The 19,081-nt window shown below is 35.5% G+C and overlaps 2 protein-coding genes across 2 annotated transcripts; both read left to right on the forward strand.

The window, feature by feature from the left end:
• Positions 1-360: 360 nt before the first annotated feature.
• On the forward strand, positions 361-6,123 carry LOC123704640 (4-hydroxybenzoate polyprenyltransferase, mitochondrial). The gene is made up of 7 exons (XM_045653042.1): positions 361-642; positions 1,071-1,403; positions 2,235-2,410; positions 3,319-3,466; positions 3,827-4,020; positions 4,717-4,905; positions 5,642-6,123. Exons 2-7 carry the CDS (start codon positions 1,076-1,078, stop codon positions 5,822-5,824), a joined length of 1,218 nt encoding a protein of 405 aa, XP_045508998.1. The 5' UTR covers positions 361-642; positions 1,071-1,075; the 3' UTR covers positions 5,825-6,123.
• A 7,174-nt stretch (positions 6,124-13,297) lies between these two features.
• Positions 13,298-15,515, forward strand: LOC123704715 (zinc finger protein 142-like). Its single transcript, XM_045653155.1, has 2 exons — positions 13,298-13,641; positions 14,119-15,515. Exons 1-2 carry the CDS (start codon positions 13,438-13,440, stop codon positions 14,863-14,865), a joined length of 951 nt encoding a protein of 316 aa, XP_045509111.1. The 5' UTR covers positions 13,298-13,437; the 3' UTR covers positions 14,866-15,515.
• The last annotated feature ends 3,566 nt before the right edge of the window (positions 15,516-19,081 follow it).

Below are 19,081 nucleotides of genomic sequence, written 5' to 3' on the forward strand. Positions count from 1 at the left end.
ACACGTAAAGAGGCAACAGGGCAGAACAATGTCTGCTGGGGCAGCTAGTTAAGTACCTATTAATATAGCTAATGCAGATAATTATTTCGTATCCATATTAAATATAAATTAAATGATTATCCAGGTTTCTTAATGTTACGTTACGTCTCTAGTTATTTACATACATTCCATTTATATGTATTCATAAAGAATGGAGATAGTAAAATTATCACAGAAAAATTATGAACAAGAACATATTATTGCATTGAGATTGCATTGCTTTGACTGTGTATCTAACCACAGACAATAGTTATATTTAATCTTTATTTCATAGATTGTAGAATAGAATATTGACATTTCTGTCACAATTCACATTGGTGTCATACCGCGGTCCATTCAAGTTCGAGATGAAAAAAAATATTTTCATAAATTTTTATTAGCTCCACGATTTTCAGATAATATTTTATTACAAAAATCTAAAATAAATATTCCGTGCATTGTCATGGAAGTGCTGGAAATGTGATTAAATATTGCATAACATTTTTCATATTTTTTCAATGCATTGTTTATAACCTTGGTATTATAATCGGAAATAAAAGTGTAATTAATTATACATATCCGACCTTGAAGTCAAGTCCAAGGTTTTCGCTGTTGAAAAAACCGGTAGGTTTTATTGAATAATCCTGTTTCATAATTGACTCTTACTTTTTCTTATAAGATTTCGAGGTTAGGATTAAGTCATAATATTAAGGATTTTGAGGGAAACTGCCCTATTTATTTACGTACGTAAAATTAATATTCTTTTATCAATTAAAAAATAAAGCTTTACGTGTATCCAATAGAATTTTAAGCATTTAACAGTTGTTTTGGTGTACGATTTTCCTTATTCATGTTAATAATCTTTAGCTAATTTGCAGTGGAAAATTTCCTCCATTTTCATAATAATTGTAGTCTATTCTACTTCCTACTACCTTCTAATACAATAATCGTTAGCATTCATATATTATATGGATATTTATCGCCCTTTAACGTAAAACAGCTGATCAGTTCGTAATGCAATTTAAAAAATAACTGCAATTTATATTTTCCAGGCACAATGTTGAATACAGGACTTCGCTACACCAAAATGCATTTTAAACCATTATTACGAATCACTAGTTTACACCTACCAAAGCAGATAGCAAATGTACAAAGACTATCATGTCTATGTGGTCAACCATACTACAAAGACCAGAAAAAAGTCTTACATAGAGTACATTCAACGCAAAGTGATCAAAGACGACAGAAGGTTGTTATTGAAACGAGTACACCGAAAATTGTGATCGAGAAGATAAAGCATGATAAGTTAGGGAGTAGTTTAAGCTTGAATTGGCGGGAGAAGATTGATCCGTATGTTAGGTTGGCTAGATGGGATAAACCTATTGGTAAGTTTTTTTATATGAATTTTACTGAATGCATTACGGTTATGTTATTGTAGAAATAATTTGTGGCTTATTCATGTTAATAGTAATAGTGTACAGTGTTAAATAATAATATCTTCTCACATTATTTTATCCATTCTTTCTATGTTATTTAAAATCCTACTTATATAATAAATGCGAAAGTTTATGAGGGTAGATTTATGTTTGTTGCTCTTTCTCAATTAACTTTATACAAGACAGATTTTGATTAAACTTTAGAGTTCAAGACACACATATCAGCTATGTAAATATGTACTTCATTTTGCCCATGGGTAAATTGCGTGGCATAGCTAGAAGACTATAATGTAACGGTTTTTACATTCATATGGCATAATGCATAATATACATCAGAAGGCAAACGTAACACATTTTTATCTTTTGCATTTTAATAAAACACTTTTATTAGTCTTCACCTGTATGTTTGTATTTGACCGACTCTAGACTCGATTTTGACCCACTTTTAACATAACTATTTCATTCAAACTTTGTACACTTATCAAGGACTAGCTTTCCGCTCGCGGCTTCGCCCGCGTTTTCAAAGAAAAACCCGCATAGTTCCCATTCCCGTGGGATTTCCGGGATAAAACCTATCCTATGTGTTAATCCAAGTTACCCTCTATATGTGTGCTAAATTTCATTGTAAACGGTTCTGTAGAATTTGCGTGAAAGGCTAACAAACACACACACACACATCCTCACAAACTTTCGCGTTTAGTAGGATTAGTAGGATCAGTGACAATACAATAATATCATTAGTCTAAACATATTTTAAAGTTTTTTTAAACTATATTCCAGGTGTATACCTCCTCTACTTCCCATGCTCATGGTCGATAGCGCTCGGCTCAATCCCCGGTAACGTCGATCTAACCACAAGCCTGTACACCGCGGGGTTGTTCCTCGCTGGTGCGGGGCTGATGAGGGGCGCCGGGTGTACAATTAACGACTTGTGGGATAGAGATGTCGATGCTATGGTAAGTTTGTTAAATTTGATAATTTTGGTTTTACGGAGTACAAATGCTTTATAAATATAAATTTATAAAGAATAGAAAAAATTCGATCACGAGACGGGACTCAAACCCGCATCCTTTCACGCCAATCCGGGGCGGACGTCTGACCAACTCGGCACTCGTGACCCGCCAGAGCGGAAATTTGTTAATCAATATAAATAGATAAATTAAATTTGAAAATGAAAAAAATATTTATTTAAAAACCATATGTTTGTACTCAGATACATTTGTATTATTGTTGCCAGTCACATTTGGCTTAATCTAGGTTTATTACAAGGTACCTATAGTACCCAAACTAGGCAAGCCTGTTTCCTGGGCACTGAGACGATTATACAAAAACAAAATTAGGTGTATAATCTACGCTCAAATGCATCAAATTTGCATTAAATCTCACATTTAGAGATTTATTTAAAACGATACATCCATTCCTAACGCTCTATCGCGATCGCCATCAAAGTTGCAGGTTCGAATCCTGACTCCTGACATTTACAATCGAAATGCATCTTTTCTTTAAATTTTTTTAGTATCTGTAAGAAATTCACAGCTATAAAACTCAAAATATAAATCTCGCGAAGTTGATAGCAACACTGTACAATGGAAATGCATCATTTCTTTAAAATTTTTAATATCTATCTGTAAGACATTGACTGCTTTAACATTTTAAATAAAAAAGGTCGCAATAGTTGTAAACTTGATAAAATATTTAAATTAATCTAGATTTTTCAAGTGTTTATAAATATAATTTTTTTATTACAATTGATTCGAACGTGCATCCTATCATATATCTACGTTTATTTCATAGTCTAAAACTTATATTTATCCTTACAATACATAAAAACACACATTATTAACAAAATCCCCCATTTTTCCAGGTAGAAAGGACAAAAAACAGACCGCTAGTGTCTGGAGCGATATCCCAAAGCCAAGCTATAGGGTTCCTAGCGTTGCAGCTTAGTCTAGCACTAGGTATACTGCTACAGCTCAATTGCTATAGTGTCGTGTTGGGAGCTAGCAGTATGCGTGAGTATTTTATTTTATAGCAATTTTTTAATAGGCAACATTTGACACTTTAAAAAAATTCAACAACGTAACCTTGTAACTGCGTCATAATAATATATTTTTTTTCTTTTTGTTAGAACTGCACAATTGCTTATACTGATAAACTTTTTAAACAGTGTATCGCTCTAAAAATCGAAAGATGATAAATAAAATCGATGCATTGATTAGTTGTGGAGAAATATCACTTTCACAAGTGTCAGAAGTGAAAACATCCTTTCTTTGAAAACGCGGGCGAAGCCGCGGGCGAAGCCGCGGGCGAAAAGCTAGTTAAACATAAATTATCATTATATTATATTTATGGTGTTATATAATGGTTTTCAGTGCTAGTAGTAACGTACCCGCTAGCAAAACGCTTCACCCGTTACCCCCAAGTATGCCTGGGTGCAACTTTCAACTGGGGCACATTATTGGGGTACACTGCCCTACAGGGGCACTTGGCGATGGATGTGTGTCTGCCCCTCTATACCGCAGCGCTGGCTTGGACGGTGCTATATGACACTATTTATGCGCATCAGGTGAGTGTTGATGATATTATATGAGTGTCAGAAGTGAAACTTCTTTTGCAAGATTGAAAGATATTTACACCAATAACAATAATTATAGCATGTTACATTAAAAAAAACACGAGAAAGATACCAAAATCGTCGCCTCCATGACGTGACGGTATTGTCATGATGCAACCTTGAAATTTTACTCTCAACGCGCTTAAAGAAGTTTCACTTTGAGAATAAATTATTGTTGTATTATTTTCTGAATACCTATGCGTAAAAGTTTTTTCTTTAAAATTGTTAATAGCTACAAAAACTACTTCATCCCTACTAAAATTATAAATACGAAAGTAACTCTGTCTATCTGTCTGTTACGCTTTCCCGCTTAAACCTCTCAACCGATTTTGATGAAATTTGGCACAGACAATCTTTAGACCCTGAGAAAGAACATAGGCTATCTTTTATTAAAACACCACGCGGTCGAAGCCGCGGGCGGAAGCTAGTTTCAAATATAAAGCACTGAATTGTAAAATTTATCTTTCTTATGTCGTAGTTTATAAAAATTTAAAACTATTTGGTTATAATTAATCTTTTATTTTGATTGCCTTACATTAGGAAATATTTTATTTAATTTTTATTACATCTTACATATAATATACTAAACATAATATTATGTAGTGAAATAGGAAGTTGATAAATTTTTAATTATTTCCTTTTTATCAGGATAAAATCGACGATTCCCGCATCGGAGTGAAATCAACAGCACTAACATTCGGGGAACATACAAAGCCGGCATTATCATGTGCTCTTTTACTGAGTCTGGCCGGTTTCAGCATGGCGGGATATGCGGCTGAGTTGGGAGCGTTATACTACATGGGGTTGGGCGCATATGCGGGCCATGCGGGCAGACAGGTGCTGTGCTAGCATATGCTAACCCTATTTTAGTCATTTTAAGCTATTGCATAGCTTCTATCGCGGGCCTTGAGCGCGGGGACCGAATCGAGAAATTCCGTAACGAAAAAACCTCACGCTCCCCACGGGGACGGGCGGAGGTGTGGCTTGAAGGCATAGCATGCAATAGCTTTAACGCGACAGTCCCCGAGTGACACACGTCTTTTTATTAGTGAAATGACAGGTGCCGTGATAGCATATGCTAACCCTACTTCAGTCATTTTTATTGGTGAAAATTGCGCCTGGCTGCATATGCGGGCAGACAGGTGCTGTGCTAGCATATGCTAACCCTATTTTAGTCATTTTTATTAGAGAATATTGCGCTTGGCTGCATATGCGGGCAGACAGGTGCCGTGCTAGCATATGCTGACCCTACTTTAGACACAAGTGTTTTATTAGTGATAGATTCGTATGGATTGGCCGCATATGCGGGCCATGCGGTCAGACAGGTGCCGTGATAGGATATGCTAACCCTACCTTAGCTCTGATATAGTGTCAATAGGGATTTAAGTGGTATATGCGTGTGGGATTGTCCGCATATGCGGGCCATGCGATAAAATTAAAAATCAATCGATAAAATTAAATATCAACAAATGTTTATTATTAAGCAATAATAATAACTAGAAAGCTCGAGTTTTTATAAGGAGTATTATAAATGGAAAACTAGTATATTAATATATAATTATTTCCCTTTCAGATATACACCCTGAATCCAGACAACCCCGAAGATTGTGCTAATAAATTCAAATCTAACGCGTGGGTAGGTCTTATAATACTTATGGGCATTCTTGGAGGAGGTTATAGTAAGTATATAGAGAATAGGGGCAAATTTAGGGGCAATGAAGATGTTAGTTTAACGAAGAGCTGTGTTTTTGGTTGAATATATAAAAATGGGGCCCTGGAGGCCCCGGTATAATAACAAAAAGTATGCTTAAAAACTATTAGTTCAAGTTTTATTTGTTTTTTATTGTCATGGTGGATAGTACTGTATTGTGGGGTCCCGTGTGTACTGTGTTGTGAATATTTGTGTGTATGTATGCGTGGAGTGGTGTTACTAGTGTCCCGAGAATTTTGGGCCACGGTTTATGTACAAGTTTTGTATTCTGTACAACTTGTGTATGTGAAAACTGTATGGCGGGCAAATGTGCCTTACGTTTGCGTTATTATACTTTTTTTTAGTATAACCATGGACCCAATAAATATCTAGAGGACTTATCATAGCCATAGTAAACAGCGTAATTCGTTTCTCAGTTCCCAATTTAGTCGATAGATGTCACTCGCAGTATCATTTGGCATTTTTTTATAATTGAATGGTTCTTGTCTCAACTAGATGTCGCTTCTAAAAAAAAATAATGTGCCAAACAGTATCTTATGGTATCTTGACGTAAAATATAATACGCAAAAAACGTAAACTATAACGTAAAATATAAAACGTAAAATATTATAAAGGCAAGAGGCGGCTCGTGACAAAATTGTACGGGTGTTCAATTATTGAACTAAAACAAAGAAAATACAGTACCAGTGCAAACTTAGCACCCCATCTATGGAATTTTGGGTCGAAAATGACCTTGATCGTTAGGTCCCCGTTAGGTCCTTTAAGGTCCCACAATTTTTTCGTTAGGTCCCCTTTAGTTTTTTTTTAAATAATTTTTTAAATTTTAGGTATAAAAAAATGCAACTTTAGCACCCCATCCATAGAATTTTGGGTCTTAAATGACCTTAATCGATAGGTCTCCGTTAGGTCCTATAAGGTCCCACAATTTTTTCGTTAGGTCCCCTTTAGTTTTTTTTTAATAATTTTTTTTTTAATTTTAGGTATAAAAAAGTTACACTTTAGCACCCCATCCATAGCAAAATTGGCAAATTTTATCAAAATCGTATTCTTTACCGTTAGGTCCGTATAGGCTCATCATTGTAATTGTTGAATTATTTATTTTATTAAAATTATAAAATAATAAAAACCTGCGCATGCGCCTTAGAGCATTAAGGCATGCGCACATCATACATAAACAATGCGAAATTTAAATTGGTATCGTTTCATTTATTAAATTTAAATCAATAAATAAATCTATACTAGTCACGTCCGAAAGATGAAACTGGCTTTTTATTTCGAAAATTTATTTGGCAACACTTGACAGTTAACTGTCATTAAAACCTGAGTTGTTGATGTGTCAAAGCTTGTCAAAGTGATTTTTTTTTGTGCAATTTTAGCTTAGGATTTTAGTGATTTCTAAAAAAAAATTAAAAAAAAATATATTTTTGAAAACTGAGTTGAAAACATGACGAAAACTTTAAACTATGATTAATAAATTTAAAATGAAACAATTTGAAAGAGATGTAGTTTTCAAGGAAAAACAAGAGTGTTTACGAGAAATATCTCAATGCATTGTTATGTGTGACTTGATATTTTGATGCTTTACATCTTGATTGCATTGCACATTATTATAAGTAGGTATGATTTGTTTAATATTATTATTTTGCATGGATGATACCAGTAATCAAGTTAAAAACTATTCAAGCAACAATATAAAATTGAACGATCTGGTCCGTTCAAAATGTTTAAAGACACAAAATCAGTATCTCGACGAGATTTATTCTTTGACCGAACCATGATAATCATGTTGAAGAGCAGTACAAAAAAAACAAGATGGAATAACTGCAGACATGGAAGAGTTAATGATGTCAGAGATAATGATAGTGATTCTTATTCTTTATTCGCGGCTGAACGCGGCTTTTAGATTTAATATGATTATATTGATTAAACAAAATTTAATTGTATTTTATTATGTTTTTTCTTACTTTCACTAGCTGTTCTTTTTTTATCTGTATCAGATAACAGTACCAGATTACATATATATAATATTATATAGATGAAGAGGTTGTTAATCTCTCAAAAAAACAAAGCTCGTAATAATAAATTAAAGTATCAAAACTTTATTTCCAACTATAACCTAAGTTACCATAATTATGATGATTGACCCTACGCAGAAACGCCGCGATGACATTCCAGATAGTGTGGCCCTGTGGCCGCTACAAAATATATATATACACCATAAATTGACACTAATACACTAATAGTTATTTTAAGTCTAGGTTGAAAAGTAGGTTTTTAATAAATAAGCACTCTCAGAACAATAGATTTATTTAATAAATGAAACGATACGATTTTAAATTTCGCGCTGATTATGTATGATGTGCGCATGCCTTAATGCTCTAAGGCGCATGCGCAGGTTTCTATTATTTTATAATTTTAATAAAATAAATAATTCAACAATTTCAATGATGAGCCTATACGGACCTAACGGTAAAGAATACGATTTTGATAAAATTTTCCAATTTTGCTATAGATGGGGTGCTAAAGTGTAACTTTTTTATACCTAAAATTAAAAAAAAAATTATTAAAAAAAAACTAAAGGGGACCTAACGAAAAAATTGTGGGACCTTATAGGACCTAACGGAGACCTATCGATTAAGGTCATTTTTGACCCAAAATTCTATGGATGGGGTGCTAAAGTTGCATTTTTTTATACCTAAAATTTAAAAAATTATTTAAAAAAAAAACTAAAGGGGACCTAACGAAAAAATTGTGGGACCTTAAAGGACCTAACGGGGACCTAACGATCAAGGTCATTTTCGACCCAAAATTCCATAGATGGGGTGCTAAGTTTGCACTGGTAAATACAGTAGCGTAGTAAATTCATAACAAAAAAAATGAGCACCACATTATAAAAATGTTTATTTAAACACTAAAAATTATAAAGTACAGGCTATTTCAAAACGAATTCAATGATTATCAATTAATAATTAGAAAATCCCCGAATTTGCTTTCGCGAGCGTATTTTTACTGTTTGTTTATAATATAGGAGTGGCAACTGGCAACGTCGCGCGCTTGTCGCGCGCAATTGCTGCTGTCATGCGATGCGGCAACATCGCGGCTCTTTCACTCTTATTGTATTCCGTATTTAGGCATTTGATATTCGTATTGGAGTTTAGGTATACGATAAATTTAATTTTAAATTAAAGATATATTAATTGTTAAATGAATGAGCACAACTTTATTATAATAATTATTTTTGAGAGTTCACTACCCCAGCGCTCCTTAGGATGAACCGCCTATTTTTTCACTTCGATCATCGCTGTTCGAGAGTGACTTCGTGACCACCATCATGGACCACGCTGCTATGAACTGTTTTTAATTTTTATCTAAGAATTACTCGAACAATTATTAGAGCATAAATTTCAATGTAAGACGTATAAGTGTCTGTAGCTGTATTGACTCAGTCTCGTACTTATAAACTGATGGACGCTGGTTCAAATCATCGCCGTACATCTAGTTTTTTTTTTCTTTTCCCGTATTTTTTGCTCATATAAATATGTAATACTGTTTACAAGGGAATAATTAAGAAGAAAAAAGATATAGACATTTTTTTAACAGAAAATAAAGAATATATATACACTACTCTGATCACTATGTCGAATGTTTGTAGTGGGTGTCGAAACCTTATTAAAGGTACTCACTTCCTTAGATGCTCCCTATGTTCTTTAGCGTATGACTTGCAGTGCGCTGGAACCAACGATAAGAGATTTTATGCCATGTTACCTGAAAAGAAGTCTTCTTGGAAATGTCCAGCATGTCTTAGCCAGCGACCCAAACTTGATAACACCAACACAGTCAGTCGCTTACGTCAGTGTGAAGCGTACGTGTTTGATCAAGCGGGTTACAAATTAAATTCAAATCTAATTGAAATAGTATATCTTGTTGGAAGTTTTTATTAGTGGTGCTTAAGTTATCAAAAACAATCTGATTTGTGGACGAATACGCGTTATACATCACGATTTATTATTAAAATTAACATTGGAAACTTTTTGCGTAAAAGTGATAAAAGTGGTTGACGGTATATTAAAAACAAAAGTTACAAATTAACATTGTCATCTATCGTGACGATTTACCAGATACAATAAGAAACATAATTTCGTTGAAAATTACAAGACACTCGTAGCTCTGTACAAAGTGAACTGGATTTAGAACAGTTAGTAGGAAGATCGATCCTGACAGGGATCGATCGATCCTATTATCAGAAATTTATTACTATATTTTTTTTTTCTTAATTACTTAAATTTTCCAATCATTATGAAGTTTGCCTGTTGCAAAGCTACAACAGAAGGCAGCGCTGGGATTTTATCTTGCCCTCATTGTAAACGAAATTATCATATTGCATGTTTGTTCCCAACTGACAATAAGAAACAATTGACAAGCGAATTTAAAAAAAAATGGTTTTGCCCTGAATGTTCCACTCATCAGTCAAGATCTCTGAATACTGAAAATACCCCAGTACGCTCATGCGCTCAATTGTTACAACGAAGTCCTGATAATATTACAACACGTAGAGGTGGCACATCTTCTTTTAAATCCCCTATCGCTGTGAATAATAATGCATTATCAGCTGACTCTATTCGAGAGATTATAACCGAAGAGATGGAAAAGCTGCGGCGCTCACTGGAATCATCAATTATTATGAATAGGATTTCGTCAGATTTAAATTGTATAAAGCAAGAAATTATTAGTTTAAAAGACAGTATCACATTTATAAACAGCAGATATGATGATTTCAGCAAAACTATTTCAACGCTTGAAAAAATTAATAATTCTAATTCGTAATTCTGCACTAAGCCCTGTGAGGAGCATGAACGCTCTTAACTAAAAACTAAAATAATTCAAAAACACCGGAGTTTTTAAAACAACGCCCTCTAGATGTAATAATTGAAAATCGATAGTTTGCTGTTTCCATAGTTCTAAAATTGGTCACTAGTGGTGCTTGTAAAGCTGCAAATTAAATAATAAGCTCAAATCAGAGCGCCATCTAGTAATAGTCTGAAATTACGGGGTACGATCTCTAGTATGACCATTATCAGTCCTTTTAGATTATATTCGTCCATGGTATAACGTCGATACTATAAAAGTGCAATGTTAAGTAAAGTCAAATAAAAGGCCCTATACACTGGAGCCCTTAAGTAAATTACATTACAGTGAAAGAAATGCGTTGAAAACAAACAAATTTTAACAACCAATATAATATTATTTGCTGTTTATTTTAAAGTTAAAAGTAACGCATATATGAAGTCTATGAGACAAATGTCAAATGATATAACTTATCAAATTGGTGAAATTTGTCGAATCGAATAAATGAATAATATTTTAACAAAATGAGGGTATTTGTTAACACGCTAAGTAGCAGTTATAAGAAAATACATGAGTAATGGCGGGTTTTTAGAAACACAGTGAAGATTAACCTATTTTTAAAGGGTTATATGTTTTATTTTTAAGGCTGTGACTTAAATAAGGTTTTTTAATGTTGGCCATATTGCATTAATACTTATAATAAAGTTTTTACGACTCAGTTGCTAAGTATAGGAAGACATTATGTTTTTTATCTTAAGTTGTGAAAGTAATTATGTTGTATCCTCAGAACTTCGTATAAGACATTGCAAACATACATATATATTGGAACCATGTTCCTTATCGCGAGTTATGTAAGGGGGCTAGACGGAAAAAATTCTTACGAAAAGATGTCACGACACTTTTTGACGTGACAACGTCTTATAATTCATGACTCATGCGGCGTTATCTCGCTCTGACTCATCTGAGGCGTTCCATGTAAGGCTTAAAGTGCGAGCGAGAGCGCGGAACGAGCGACAAAGAAGCACAATCGGACGTTGTCACGTTCAACTATCGTCAGTAAACCGATTTTACAGACAACCAATTTTTGCTAGAGTTGTGCGGCGGCGGCGGTTCTCTATCTGTCTCTCTCTAACTTAACACTTCGTTCCATCCGGATGTCCCTTGATCATCGCTCAAATTTTTAAATTCAAACTACAGTATGTAGTGGTAACTGATAGGCATTATAATATACTTTTGTATCAGTAAATTTGTTAACGGGATAAAACATTATGGCCATAGACTATAAATAAAAAAAGCATAGCCCATTCGTTCCTAAGTATGTATATATTATTGTAAATAAGTTATGTATTTTTTTAGGAATCGTTACCAAAAATTAGTTTTGATTAAACATATATTTAGTGAATGCATTTCAAATGTAAGAATTGTACATACTTTTAGTTGTAACACCTCCTCCACACTACTCGCGAAGTTGAACGAGGTTAGACGAATAGAATAGTGTAGAGGGGCACTTCGGCTTACTTCGTCCAACTTTACCTCGCCTCGGCCGACTTCCGTTTGTTGTCGGTTTTTGCGCCCGAGTCAAAGGGCACGAAGTTACCTGAAGTTCGTTCTGAATATGAACGTATGCATTCCTCGCGAAGTTGAACGAGTGTGTAGTGTAGCACCGCGGACTTCAGTCAACTTCGGCCGAGTACTTCGCCGAGGAACTTCGCGAGTAGTGTGGAGGAGGCATTACAGTATAAAACTTTGTTGCGAACTAAGTTAACCTCGTATTCGAAGTATTCGTTTTAAAAACCATCCAAATACCTATTAATATAAGGTATATGTTAAAACTGTTATTAATTCTAATAGGTACTACTTATTTTTATTTTTCCCAAACTTTTAATTTGCTAAATTAAAAAAAACTAGCATTAAATATTTTTCAATCTTTAAATTTCTAAACATGTCAATTTCAATTTTCAAAGTTATAAAATTTCCCGCGTTTTTTGACAGTGATGTATTTTTTTCTTATATATTGCTATCCCTAAATTTTTATCTATGTCGTTTTTTTAAGAAATAAATTAATTATCGGCGTTAACGTTGAATGTATTAGAAATATATGTTATGGCTTTGTTAATTAAATATTTGTGTGCATTTGTGTAAAATAAAAATTGTTCTTGCCAATGCTGTGTTGTTTTATTTTAGTTTTAATGCCATATTATATTGTAGACTTAGCCTGATTCCTTTTAAACTTTTGGATAATTTATAATATCTGCGGGATACTAAGTATACACGATGACTAACGCACTTCGGGACCTAACTAAAGATTGTTAAGTTTTTTTTTACTTTATGCCTAATGTCCAAAAAGATTGCTTACGACTAAATTTGTACATTTTGTGCTTTTGCCCGCGACTACTCGCGTTCGTAATATTTAAAAATTCTCGTTAAAATAAAAATAATACCCATTGCTTTTACATTGTACAGCTTAGCTCTTAGAGCATTAAACCAAGTTAGCTTTTCTTCACAGCTTGGCTTACATGAAAGATCAAAGCCGATCACATCAAAGCCGGCAACACAGCAATTACTATAGACAAAATGACAGTTGAGTATTGACTATTGTCTGTGTTTGACTCAGTGTTTGACATATTTTGTCGTCTATGATCTTATATAATCTGTGTCAGGTGTCTACGAAGCTCCAACGACAAAACATCAACAACTGAATCCTGAATTCCTGAGACTGAATCCAATCGCATTAGTTTTATCCTGAGGTTTTATCCATGAAAATATACAAGTTTTATCAAATTAGTTTTATTATAACAGCTTAATATAAAACAATGTTTCGTTCATCCACCGAGGTGATTGATCGTGGGCTGGGCACCGTGAATACGAAAGAAAATTACGATGACGAAATGTATAGTTGTGATAAATGTTCTGAAGGAGACTGGTACAGTGAAACAGAAGTAGAATGCCATAAACAGAAGAGACACAAGAAGGAATTGTTAAATTTGTTGCATGGGAACTCCGAAAATCTGTGTAAAGTGAGTTAATTTTGATGTATGGAAACATAACCTCAAAATGTTAGAACATAGCTTATTATTGCCGTGTTATTAAGTTATTGGCAACTTTAAACTGCTGGTTTCTAAGTAAATTTAATGTTTATTTATAACTCAGCCCCCGGAATCACAGACACAATAGAAAATCTATTGTGTCGTGGTCCTATCGGGCCGCTCGGGGCTCAATGGGTTTTCACTTTCTCGGTGTAGTGATTGATGCGTGAGTGTAGAACTAGGTTTGATTGCCGTGTTCTGGTACGCTGGTACGCTGGAAGCCTGATCACCTACTTATCTGTATATAACGAATGTGAAATTCGCCGTGAAATCACTTATTTTATACCTTTTTTAACTTTAGCGTTGTAAGAAAATGTCCTTTAACTGTAGCAAAGCTTTTTAATCTTTTCCAAGAAAACAATCGACAACATAAATAAACACATACGTAATATGAGTTTATTCTTTCAGATGTGCCTCCAAATATTTGAAGATAGAGACGAACTTATAAAGCACATAAAAACCGATCATCTATTAAGTTCCGAAGATGCAACGCGTGTCGAACGAGAAATATTCATATGTGATGAGTGTCATTGCATATTCTTCAATAAGAGACACTTAGCCTTACACATAATATACCATCACTACAGAGTTCGCGGGCAAATGCGTGTCGAATGTCCAAAATGCGAGAAATTCATAAGAATAAGGACTCTCTGGTTCCATTTCCTAGTGCACAAAATACAGAGTGTCGCCAGCTGCAAAATATGCTTCTACAAGTGTAAAAACAGGCAACACTTGCGGGAACACGTCAAAAGTCACCCGAAACATTTGTACTGTGCTATATGCCAGTATGAGACAAAGAAAGAAGATCTATTCAAGCAGCATTTAGCGTTGAAACATAAGAATAGCAATGCAATAGCTTGCAATCCACAGCCGTATTTTGTGCCGAAGTATGCAGAGGTTAGAATGCCGAAATTATCGTCGTTTCTGGGTCTCTCTTTAACAAACAATGTTCGTTTGTGTGTTTTGTGTAGAGAGATATGTGTAGGTGATTGTGAAATGCACGAACATATTAAAGTACATATGTCAGGAGAGAAAATATTGTCTAAGTTGTATAGTTGTGTTTGCGGTGAGCAGTTTTTTAATAAAGTGCTCTTAAAACACCATATCTTTAAATTGAAAGGTATTCATAGAGAAAAAGACGTAAAGAAGCATTGAGTTTATTATTATATTATTTAGGTGTTTAAGTTTATTTTAGATGTATGTCGAGATATTCTGTAATAGTAAATGATATTATAAATAAAAAAATACATAAGTTGAAAGGGCTCCAGGAGCAGCCCATTATAAGGTGGCTAAATAGCCAGATTTGCCTTGAATTGTCGCTTTTTTTTTAAACTGAATCATGCTGTCTTACTTTGATAATGTATTGTGTGTGCGTTAGTGTGCCTTTTTAGAAAAAAATTATGACGTGTTGGTATTTACACATTTTTACTTATAATATCATTGGTAATAGTTTTGCTAGCAATAATATTTTGTACTATTTTAAATAAATATTTTAATCGTAATCACCTGTTAAAATCAACTGTTTTTATATATTATAAGAAAAATTTGGCGTCAAAAATCCGCCATTTTTTTGTTTATTCATAGACAGTGTCATAGATAAAAAGATGACAAGTAACTACTTTATATTTTAAAAAAATCAAATTGATTAGGCTGTAACGAAGTTTTTAATTATTGCAATAAATATAGGGATTTTTCACCATTTTTGTAAGCTGCTAATCTGTGGCATCACAAAGTAGGTAAGTATATCAACTATAAGGCATATTATTTATTTTAAATAATTTCAAAAAATGTTCCATGCAAATATGCTCAGCAAACATTTTATATATATAAAATAAACTATACAGATCAATGGTTGTTTTATTATCCTCCTGTCTCATTACCATAGACTTTTGTAATACTAATAAAGTTCAATATTTTGGAAAAAATGTCATTGTACTTTTTAATCTATTTTTATTTTTATTTTTATATACTATAAAGCTACATATACTATAAAGCTACACTACCACTCACTGACATCGGGTTTCTCGGAAACTACGCGGAAAGTTGGGGGGATTTCGACGTGATCGTGTAGAGGTGCGCCGAGTGACCACCGGAAAAATATTGACATCTCCAACACCCTGGACAAGAGAGTGGACCCCTGGAGGTGCGCAAAAACGGTGATACCTGGAGGGGGGGTGTCTGAACAAAAAATGCTCGGAACTGGTGGCGATTACCAGGGGTGGTGGAAAAATGGGAATTTTCGCGAAAACAAGATGGCCGCCGTACTTTGCCAAAATCGCCGTTTATGAATCCTTACGTCTCAAATTTGGCACACGTGCTCTGTTCGAGCCGGCAAATCGATCGGTGCCCCATACGAGTGGCTCCGGGCCCCGGTTTCCAACTTTCATACAACGTAAAATCCAACGGCCCGCGGAAACGGTGCGAGTTGGGTGGGGGGTCCCGGAACTAAAAATGATCACCACCCTGGGACGCTACCAGGGAGCCACAGTGGGACGCTCGATTTTGGAATTTTTCCATTTTTGGCGCAAACATAAAAACGTAAATTTAGCCGAGGTGGCGCAACGCGGAAACACACTCTCACCACGTTTGTACTCGCCCAGCTCCCAGGATATCCAGAAAAATCCGAAATCTGGAACTTTCTCACAGCCCGCGGAGACGGTCAACGGCCCGCGCAAACGGTAGCAGCTACATCTGGGGTGCTCGAACTAAAGTTGGAGTAGACCTCGAGCAATTACCACAGATAGTGAAAAAAATTCAAAATGGCGGAAAAAATGGCCGCCGCCATACAAATTCTAAAACGGCTATCGCTGGTGTGATCGCGCTGAAACTTGGCACAGGGGCTTAAATCGAGCCGCACATTGAGGTGGCATACTCATAATCGAGTTTCCATCGCTGGTTTCTGAGTTTCATACAACGCGAAATTCGACGGCTCTCCGAAACGGCGCGAGATAGGTGGGGGGTGTAGAACTAAAAAATGATCAGGAAGATGGGGCGCTACCAGGGCAATCGAGAAATTTCAAATTGGACGCAATTTTTTTTCAAAAAATGGCCAATTTTTCAAAGCAAGATGGTGGCGCCGGTTCCGTCACGATCAGTCTGAAAATTGACTTCTGTGCTCTGATTGGTCAGATTTACAAAACTGCATACTCAGAATTTCTCTCCGACCCCCGGTTTCCATTTTCCATACATCACGAAATTCAACGGCTCTCTGAACTGGTGGCACTTAGGTTGGGGTCACCAAAGTAAAAAATGTTTAAAAACTTGGTCCGCTTCCAGGTACATAAAAATTTTTGCTAAAAAGCGAAATTTTTTTTTTTAAATTTTGTATGGAAATTTCCATAGTAGGAAGGGCAATTGAATAGCATCGGCAAAAGACGGCACCGCGGGCTGCTTGCTGCCCGCGCACCGCGCAACTTCGAGGGTTGACAGCCTCCCGGAGTAGAAAATATTTATTAACTTTTGAACTACTGCACGAGCCAAGCGAGCGAAGCGAGCGAGTCACGGCAGCGGCCAGCGTAAATATTCAAATAGGTAGCGAGGAGCGAAGCGACGAGCGTGTTAGGTTAACTTTTGAACTACTTACCGCACGAGCCAAGCGAGCGAAGCGAGCGAGTCGCGTCAACGGCCGGCCTAAATATTCAAATAGGTAGCGAGGAGCGAAGCGACGAGCGTGTTAGGTTAACTTATGAACTACCTACCGCACGAGCCAAGCGAGCGAAGCGAGCGAGTTGCGGCAGCGGCCGGCCTAAATATTCAAATAGGTAGCGAGGAGCGAAGCGACGAGCGTGTTAGGTTAACTTATGAACTACCTATCGCACGAGCCAAGCGAGCGAAGCGAGCGAGTTGCGGCAGCGGCCGGCCTAAATATTCAAATAGGTAGCGAGGAGCGAAGCGACGAGCGTGTTAGGTTAACTCTTGAACAGTTTATTATGAAAAGTCACTGCCCGCTATCGATAAGACGTTTCAAAAATTTTACCAATATTTAAATAAGTAATTTATAAGCAGTTTAGGTAGCGAGGAGCGAAGCGACGAGCGTGTAAGGTTAACTTTTGAACTACCGCACGAGCCATGCGAGCGAAGCGAGCGAGTCACGGCAGCGGCCGGCCTAAATATTCAAATAGGTAGCGAGGAGCGAAGCGACGAGCGTGTTTGGTTAACTTTTGAACTATCTATCGCACGAGCCAAGCGAGCGAAGCGAGCGAGTCGCGGCAGCGGCCGGCCTAAATATTCAAATACATAGGTAGCGAGGAGCGAAGCGACGAGCGTGTTAGGTTAACTCTTGAACAGTTTATTATGAAAAGTCACTGCCCGCTATCGATAAGACGTTTCAAAAATTTAACAACATTTGATTAAGTAATTTATAAGCAGTTTCGACTGACTGTAGAATCGCTGTTAGCAGATGTTACAAATGGAAAGGAAATTCGAATGCATTTTCAAATGACTGAAGATTTTTGCCCTGGGATGAGCCGCGAGCTGCTTGCAGCTCGCGCACCACTCACCCTCGAAGGTGGACAGCCCCCCGGAATAGAAAATATTTGAATGAGAAATTTATAAGCACTTCCGATTGACTGCGGAATCGCTGTTAGCAGATAATAACAAATTGACGGGGAATATTAATGCATAATGAATTTGATTTTAATCGACGCTACTAAAAAGACTGAAGTTTTCAATATGTTTTATACATCTTCACACATATTAAACTGAATTCGCAAGGGTGATAGTACAGTTAATCTGTTTTTGTTAAGAAGTTATTCAAAGCTTATATTTCTTTGTTAATTTATGTATGTTATTTTAATTTAGTTAAGTTTTTTTTTGTTTTATAAAATTGTATCTCTGTCGCATTGGGCATTGTCCTGTAATGGCATGTGATGTCTTTTAAATAAATAAATAAATATTTTATTGAGTGAATAAGCTAATCGTTCACGCTTTATAAGCGTAGGACTTACACCAATAGTAGCACACTACTCTCTGTTTTTGTATTGAAAATAGCGTATTTTTGTATTGCGAATAATGTAGTTCTTGAGTTGCAAGTAAGGTAAATAGCACAACTAAATATTATGTAGTAATTAAGTAGGTATATTAAATCGTTTTTATTTTTTACTTTTCCGTTTTTGAAGTCGGTTTTTTTAACGTAGTTATTTTTTATTTAATACTTTTTAGTGTATTTTTCATCGGGAATCAATGATTTTTCATCATTGACTGTAGATTGTAGAATCTCTGTTAGCATATAGTAACAAATGGACAGGAAATTCGAATGCATTTTCAATTGACTGAAAATTTCTGCCCCGGGATGAGACGCACCTGCACCTTCGAAAGTGGACAGCCCCCCGGTATAGAAAATATTTGAATGGGGAATTTATAAGCACTTCCG

The sequence above is a fragment of the Colias croceus genome, chromosome 30, assembly GCF_905220415.1.
Source record: "Colias croceus chromosome 30, ilColCroc2.1".
In the NCBI taxonomy this organism is placed as follows: Eukaryota; Metazoa; Arthropoda; class Insecta; order Lepidoptera; family Pieridae; genus Colias; species Colias croceus.